Consider the following 8233-nt stretch of genomic DNA (forward strand, 5'->3'; position numbering starts at 1 on the left):
CGCGGTCCGGCCCGGCCATGGCTCACTCGGCGCCACTCGGCCTCCTGGAGCAGGGCTGCCCCATCCAGGTGGAACACGATCGGAAGCGGCGGCAGTTCACCGTGCGGCTGAACGGTAACGGAAGGGAGAGCGGCGAGCACAGCCCCCCGCTCCCACGGTTCCTCTCCCCGCTCTCCTCAGCCCCCTCCTCCCGTGCCTCTCGGGGCTCTTCTTGCCGCCCCTCAGCTCCTGACGGTGCCCCGCCGGCGTTCCCGTACTCCCAAATCAATCCCGGGGCCCTCACCGGTTCCCTGCCCGTGGTGCGGTGTGGGTCCCCGCGGAGGGGGGGAGCGGGCTTCCTCGGCAGCTCCCCCAGCGGTCAGCAGAAGGGACGCCCGGCTGCGTGCTGCTGACACCTCCCTATGGCCCCGTGACACCTTTCAGCCAGCCGTCCGTCCGTCCTCCCACGGACAGCCCCAGGACCCCATCCCTGCGTGCCGGGCAGCTCTCATTAAGCAGAGAAGAAAAGAAATCATTCGGGAATTATGTGCACGGCTGGAGGCGTTTTCTATAAACACCAGCAGCCGGATGGGGTTATTTTGGCTGTTTTCTTTTATTTCTCCCCTTCTTTTTCTCTTTTAATTCCAACCACTAATTGCAAAGTGCTGCGAGAGGAGATGTACGTGGAGAAGATGCTCCCCGTGACCACTCGCGGCCAGCACTGGGATCAAATGAGGGCAGCAAATGCTGTGGGAACATGGGTGGGACAAAATGGGACATTAGGGAAAGGAAATCCTTCACTCAGAGAGTGGTGAGGAACTGGCACTGCTCACAGAACAGTGGGTGCCCTTCCCTGGAGGTGCCCGAGACCACAGGTTGGCCCTGGGAAGCCTGGCTGATAGGGCAGCCAGCTTGTTTTTAGAATCTTTCTCTCTGCCTTCCTTGTATGCAAGAAAATGAGTGGCGCTTGGTGTTTGCACCTTCATCTCTCTCCACTGAGCCCACAATGCTATGTGTGCTTCCAAAAGCTGATAGAAATGGTAGAAATGCCTGTGTCACATCAGCATGTTGCCTTTTTCCTTGTGTCCTGAAAGCAGAAGCATTGAGAGATGGAAGTAAAGCAGGTCGTGGCTGGGACTGACCAAGCTTTGTTCTCCTCTTGGAAAGAGGGCAGAGAGAAGCCCGACAGGATAGGATGAGAGTGAATGGCCTCAAATTGTGCCAGAGGAGGTTCAGGTTAGATAGCAGGAAGCATTTATTCTGAGAAAGAGTGGTTGGGACCTGGAGCTGCTGCCCAGGGGGTGGTGGGGTCACCATCCCTAGAGGTGTTTGAGAAGCGCATGGACGTGGCACTGAGGGAGTGGTTGGTGGGCAGTATTGGTGGACTAGATGGAGATCTTGGAGGTCACAATTTGTCCTCAGTTTGGCTGTAGGTAACAGCACAGACAGCCAACACAGCCCCTTTGCTTGAGAGCATCCCACATCATGGGAAAATTGGAGCAGGTTGTGCTGCAGTGCTGGGATGAAAGGGATGAAGTTGTGCTGTGCACTGAGATGGCACCGTGCTTTCCCAGTGCTACCATCACCAGAGCTCCTCAGCAGGAAACTGCAGCCGAGCTGGGCCCCCCCCGTGCTGCTCCAGAGTGGGGCCGTCGGGGACAGCTGTGCCATCTCCACTCGGCTCCATGCGGTGCTTTCTGTCTGTAGGAATGTGCCACACAGCCTGCAGGGCTGCCTGTGTGCCTGGGGACGGCTCCTTGGGATTGCTGCTGTGCCATCCTGCCCTGAGAACTCCCTCCCAGGGAATGGCTTTGCACAGTCCCCTTTTTCCCTGCCGAGGTTTGCAGCTATGGAATGATATGTAAGATTGCATTTGGGCTGGGCGGTGGGGTGGAGGTTCCCCCCAAGCCCCCGTGCCAGGACAGAGAGGGCATGAGGAGGTGTTTTCAGCTGAAATGCAGCAAAAGTGAATGGACGGAGCTCATCTGAGGCATGCAGTAAGTGCAGGTAAAGGTAGGGCCCTTCATCCTCCAGTAAGCACTGGGGGAAAGGAAAGTTTCTGTTATTTTAATTGAGTTTGTCTCATCGATTGGAAGCTTTTGTTTTGGAAAGTTAAATATAGAAACCCTCCAGAAATGAATCGAAGCTGAGTTTGGGCTCTGCAGATGGAGACGGAGGGGTATTATTAGCTCTCCTCTGATTTACATGTGTGCTGAAACTTCTTTCTTCCTCTATCTAAACTGGTGTGAGAATGTCAGGGTGTTGCAACAGGAAACGTGTGTGTGTGTGTCAGTGTGCACACACACCCCTGCACACCTGTGTGTATTTCCCTATGGGATACCCATTTGTTCCAGTGTCTCCCCCCAGTCCTTACAAGGTCCCAAATGCAAAACCAGACCTGGAAGTTTTATCCCATGTTGTGGCCCATGCTGTAGAGGGGAAAAGAACTGGTGATCCCTGGTCAGATTTGGCAGTTCCAACTTCAGCACTGTCTCCCATCCCCAGGTTGCCACGACCGAGCAGTGCTGCTCTATGAATATGTGGGGAAGCGCATTGTGGACCTGCAGCACACCGAGGTGCCGGATGCCTATCGGGGAAGAGGGATAGCCAAGCATCTTGCAAAGGTACAGCTGCTGCCCCTGGAGGAGCTGCTCCTATCTGATAGCAGGGAGAGGTGTGGAAAGGTTAAGCGAGGCCCTGGTGGAAAAGGAGAGCATTTTGGGGTGGCTCAGCACTCGAAAGGGAGGTGTTAAGCCTTCCTCCCCGGGGCTGGAGGGCTGGATGGAAACCTGTGGTCAGATGTTCCTATTTCTGGCTGCGAGAGGGGCTGGGTGAGTTCCAGCACATCCTCTGCTCATTCCTCCTCCCCTGCCAGCAGCGATCATTCCCACCCTGCTTCCCCTTAGGGCTGTTCCAACATCTCCCCCAAGCTGAGCTCCCTCGTCCCAAAGCTTCAAGGCCCACACGTGCCCTTTCTCTGCCTTGGGCCCCACTTTTGGGGACTCGCAGCTGTGGGGCTGCCAGCACAGTGTGGGGGACTGGCGGGGGGGGCAGCACTCTGGGGTTATGGCTGCTCCTTGACCCCATGGCAAACTGATGGCGAAGGTGACATTTGCATGATGTGGACAGGTCCCTTTTGTGATGCTGTATGCACCAAGGCTGTATGTCAAGGTGTCAGCTTTCCTCTGCTTGAACTGGGAACCCTGTGGCACTCTGGAGGCCGAAGCCGTGCTCCGCCAGCCTCTGGCACAGGATTCTGTTTTAGGGGCAGCATGGGCTGTTTGTAACCCATATGTGCTCTCTCATAGGCAGCCCTAGACTTTGTGGTGGAGGAGGACCTGAAAGCTCACCTGACTTGCTGGTACATTCAGAAATACGTCAAGGAGAACCCACTGCCGCAGTACCTGGAACACTTGCAGCCTTAAGACAGCACTGCTCTGACACCAGCGCTCCTGTTCAACGCGGCCTTTGCTTCTCTGCGGTCTCAGGAAACCCCCTCCCACACTCACAATTCCCTTTTTTCTAGTTTGTCTGTGTGGTGCACGATTGTGGGCATGACCTCCTCTTCCCTGCCCATGTCTGAGCGTGGCAGTGACCACAGGTTGGGCTGGCTCTGGGCACATGTGCCCCCCGGTGCTCTTTGCCCCAAGCCAGGAGCTGGAAGAGGATGATTTTTCCCACCAAACTCCACGACAAAACCAGGGGATACATCTGTACCTCATCCTCTCTCCTCTGCTTGGCAACAGTTGTGAACTTGCCAGGTGATGTTGGTTAGGGGAGGTTGTGGGGTATCAGCCCCCTTTCTTCCTGCAGCTGGGAGAGATGCTGTGGATTAAACCTCAAGGACCAGAAGGAGGTGCTGGAGGAGCCCCAGCTCTGTGGGGTGCCAGTGAGACCATGGAGGCTGTGGTGATGCCACCAGGACTGGCTGCTGAGATCTCTGTACCTGAAGAAAGGAGCTATGTGAGGAGTGGGGTTTGTCCATTGCAGCAGAGCATGCAAAGCATGTGCACAAAGAGGAAGCAATGCAACTGAGTTGTGGATGCTGCTCTCTGCAGGTGCCAGCTCCTGCCTAGCCTTCTGGACGTTGCTCCTCAAGGTTGTCAGCTGCCATTCTGCTCCCTGCTACAGCAGTCACAGCTTGCCCAGAAGAAAAGCACCCACCAGGGTGGCTTCCTACAGCTGAAGAGGAAGGCTCCTCCCATCTCCCTCAGCTCTAGCCCTTCACCCAGTCTGTGCCCCATACTCTGAGCTCCAAGCCATCGTCGTATCCTGAGAGCAACAGGGGTAAGACTGCTGGGATCTGGTCCCCTCTCCAGGGCTCAATGCTTGATTTGCCTACCTTGGCATGGCTGCTGTTCACTGTTCCCTATGGCCTTTGGGAAGCAGCTGTGCCATGGGGCACTGCCTGCCTGCTCGCTACCCCCTCACAGCTCTGAGCCTGAGTACTGGCAGTGAGGTGAAACACCCTCACCATGTACCATTATCTCTGCAGATGACAGCACAGCATGGTGCAGCATTGCCACTGTCAGACATAGAGGTAACAGTGTGATGGCAGGGTGCTGCCTGGCTCCTGTTTACCCCTTCTCCTGCCTCACACAGGCTTTACTGGGCTAGACCTTCAGAGGTTTTCCCCCAGAGCTGTTAGGATTTTGCAGTGCCCTGGGGCTGGGCTGCATAGGGACAGCTGTAACAGGCTCAGCGAGCAGCCAGGCAGAAGTAGATAAGGAGCCTTTCACCTGGAGGCCAGATCCAAACCTAGTTTATCTCTCAGCAGGGACTAAAGTTTACAATCTGTGCCGCAGACTGAATGAACCGTGGGCCAAGCAATGGCTCAGCCCTTTCCCAGAGCCAGTGCAGAGTCCATGGAGGCAATGGCAAAAGATCTGAGTAAAACCTCTCGAGCTCTGTCTCTGCCCCAGTGCTGCGGGACCCCTGCTTGTCTGCACCACACACCGTGGCAGAGACCTGTGCCCGGCTGCTGCCCCATTGCCAGCTCAGGAAAGGCACTGGGCTCAGCCTACTCCACATCTCTGCTCTCTTGCTGCCTATTTCAGCCCAGCTGCAGCCTTTGGGAAGGCCTTGAGGGACTGGGAGAGGGTACAGATAATGAGCTAAAGAAGAACATCTGGGCTGCTAAATGCTCACTCTTTAACTTGCAAACACCCGTTTACATGTGATTTCAGGAGCAAGGCTGGCTCTTTTATAACTAAGTGATGACAGAACTATCCTAAAGTGAAGCTGAGCCATCTCCTGCAAGCCAAGATAAGATGCCATTGTATCTGCTGCAGCAGGGCTGTGTGCTTGAAGAGATCTGTGCCTAGTTGCCTCCTAGGAGCAACAGTGCAAATGCAGTGCTGCACTCAATGCTGGTTTGGTTCTGGTTCCCATTATGGCAGTTCCCAGAAGTTTCAGCTTCCCAGCCTGGCCTGGAGCCCTTCATGCTGCTCCAGGACCCCTGCACTTCCTAGTGCTGGACCACAAGCAGCAATCGCTGCCTTAAATCAGGCACAGCACTTGGTTTTGCTGCTGCTTCCCTCTGAGGTGCTACAATTTCTCCAGCGTCTGACCTGACAGAGATGTGCCAGGTTCCGTGCCAACTGTTTTTCTGCTGTACCCGTTCTCCTGCCCCAGCCCCACAGCGTTTGATGTCAGCAAATAGCAATACCCACAGGTCACCAGCAATGCTGCCGTTTCTTGTTCTCCCATGAAGCACTCCCGGCTCACCCCTGCAGGAGGGATCTTTCTGAGCCCTGGGCTGCCCCTTGGTGCTGACTGAGCCTGGAGGAGCGGGGATCCTGGACTCTCTCCAGCAATGGCAGTGTGGAAGTAGTTTGGTTGAACAGTGAGGTCCCCAAACACATTTGAACTGCAGACTTTGGTGGGTGGGGAAATATGTATTGCTGTCAAACCTGCTTCCATACTGCCCAACTTGAAACACCCCCTCCCTTCTCCACTTTCCAGAATTGTCTTCCTCTGTCCAAGGTTTCCGTTCTGTTGAATTCAGTGATTACAATGTGCCTTTCCTTCTCAGGACCTGTTACAAATGACCTTTTTGCTTTTGTGTATGTCTAACATTTATCTCTATCCTTTCCTCTGTCATACTATAAAACGCAAACATATTGCATGGATTATAATAAAAAGTGTGGCTTAACTGAGCTGCAGTGGTTGCTGCTCAGCACTTGCTGGGCTGGAGGTGATCAGGGGAACTTGGGCATCCCCGGCTCTGTCACCTGGGTTGGATAGCTCAGCCAGAGCCTGCTTCACAGGTCTTGTCTGACAGCTCTTCTTTCCAGTCCACATCCAGGGTCATTTTTGCTGCTTTGCTGCTGCTGGTTATTTGTTTTCTAGAAAAGTAAAATAATCTTTCTCATCCCTCCACCCCAAAGAAAACAAATCTTACAATTCTAACTCCAAAATCTCCTAGCCATTAACTACCATGCGCATTGATGCCTTGGAAAGGGTGTGGGAAAAAAGCTGGAGGCAGCAGATTTGGGGGGGGGGCCCTCACTGCTGTGTACACTGGTCTATACAACAGTCACCCTTGTACTGCTTGAGCTTCCTTTCCAAAACCCCTTCCTTGCAAAGAGGATCTTGTGCAGAAGTGACTGCATCCAGGTACTGAGAATGATGAAGGGCTCTGTTCAGGATGAAGGCATCCTGGTGCTGGTTCCCTGCAATCTGGGGGCAGCCACTTGTCCTTTCATCCACCATCCAGGTGACTCCAGCTTCCTCAGCCCAGCTCAGAGCTTGTAGTGAGCAGTGAGGCTGGGGCTGGTGGATTTCATTTTGAGTCTTAGGGCTGGCTGTCTCTGTAACAACTGCACAGAGCTTGAGATGAGTGGGGTCACAACCAGCTCCTCATTTTTGCTGCTTGATCCTACCCTGCTCACAGAAACCAGTCCTTGAGATTTCAGGTCAAACAGCCCTCGGCAGCAATCCTGCAACTGCAGCCTCTCCTGAGCTAGCACAGAATGCTTGCATTCATCTGTTTAAGATGTTTGAAAACATAGGCATGAAAAGATTTCAGTAGCCAGTTAGTGGAGTCACTCTGCTCGTGCAGAGCAGGGCAGGTGAATCAGAGGAACACGAGATGCTTCCCTGCTGGGCCCTGCACTCCTTAGCTGGGAAGCACAGCTCCAGCACTGCCCCTCGGGCTCCCTGCCAGTGTATTTACGTAGCTTCCTACAGATGGGTGCAAGCCACAGAGGCCGAGTCTGGAATTGCAAGAGCCGAAAATCTCAAGGCTACTGGAATGGTGGGCAGAAGGAGCACTGCTTTTTTTCAGTCACGATTTGACCCAATATAACAAGTGACATGTGGCCCTGGGTTGCAATTTGAGCAGGAGGGAGCTTGGCATTGGGTCCTGAGGGACAGTGCAGTGGTTGGGGTTATAGCACAAAGCTGGGCTGTTGCTAGTAACACGCTCTGTTTACATTCCACATTCCAGAAGGTCCGATGCTCTGACCTGCCCCAGCAACACTGCACGCTCCACTGCACTGGGAACGTTTCCCAATCACCTCCTGCTCATGCAAATACGCTATTTACCTACACTGTAAGAGCCGAATCCCAAATGATGGCTGAGAGTGCAGAGTGCAAGGTGGCCCTGCGGTTTGGAAGCACAGCTTCACAGTGCCTGGGAAGATGTAGGCAGTGATGGGTTTGCTCTATTTAGTTACATTATCTCACTTGGAAATAATGTTGTCAAAATGAGGCATTTTCTAGGAAGGGGAGATGCAGAGACAATGCCACTCTTCTGAAGCACGCTGTCAGTCACTGCACACACTCAGCCCCTCTGATATGTTCCTTTCTCCTTCTTCTCAGAGGTTTGGTGGCTCCCGGGGAAAAAGCGGTGAGAGTAGGATGTTGGAAATGGATGGGGAATGGCACGGGGTGGGCGCTGGGGTTGGAGGAGAGCTGCTCATGCTTCTCGATGCTCGCTGATGGCAGCACAACGTCCCTGAGAGAATGGCTGGTTGTAAGGGAACGCCAATTGCTGGACGAAAGGCTCCTGAAGAGAAGCACCAGGACCAAAAAGCAGCCCAAGAGAAGTGGGTTGCCACCCACGCAGAATGCCACCACGCAGCTCCTGGGGCCCAGGTGCAGCAGCTCCCCTCGGGCAAAGCCGGCAGCGCAGTGCCGCGGCACCCGCTCCGCTCTCCTTAACCCCGCAGTGCGAGCGCAGCGAGGCCCTCACCGCGAAGCCCCAGCCCAGGCCGCCCCCCTGCGGCTGCCCTCATGGCGGGGCCGCGGT

General features: G+C 54.6%; 1 protein-coding gene across 1 annotated transcript; it reads left to right on the forward strand.

Moving 5' to 3' along the window:
• Positions 1-6: 6 nt before the first annotated feature.
• Positions 7-3502, forward strand: NATD1 (N-acetyltransferase domain containing 1). The gene is made up of 3 exons (XM_010719600.2): positions 7-114; positions 2485-2603; positions 3288-3502. Exons 1-3 carry the CDS (start codon positions 18-20, stop codon positions 3402-3404), a joined length of 333 nt encoding a protein of 110 aa, XP_010717902.1. The 5' UTR covers positions 7-17; the 3' UTR covers positions 3405-3502.
• Positions 3503-8233: the final 4731 nt, after the last annotated feature.

This window comes from Meleagris gallopavo, chromosome 16, assembly GCF_000146605.3.
Source record: "Meleagris gallopavo isolate NT-WF06-2002-E0010 breed Aviagen turkey brand Nicholas breeding stock chromosome 16, Turkey_5.1, whole genome shotgun sequence".
Classification (NCBI taxonomy): domain Eukaryota; kingdom Metazoa; phylum Chordata; class Aves; order Galliformes; family Phasianidae; genus Meleagris; species Meleagris gallopavo.

What these genes read in the sequence shown, in the direction of transcription:
- NATD1 (XM_010719600.2), top strand. Translation starts at nt 18, where the DNA reads ATGGCTCACTCGGCGCCACTCGGCCTCCTGGAGCAGGGCTGCCCCATC. An exon ending in GTTCACCGTGCGGCTGAACG is followed by an intron (nt 115 to 2,484) that starts GTAACGGAAGGG and finishes TCCCATCCCCAG; the next exon opens with GTTGCCACGACCGAGCAGTG. An exon ending in TAGCCAAGCATCTTGCAAAG is followed by an intron (nt 2,604 to 3,287) that starts GTACAGCTGCTG and finishes GCTCTCTCATAG; the next exon opens with GCAGCCCTAGACTTTGTGGT.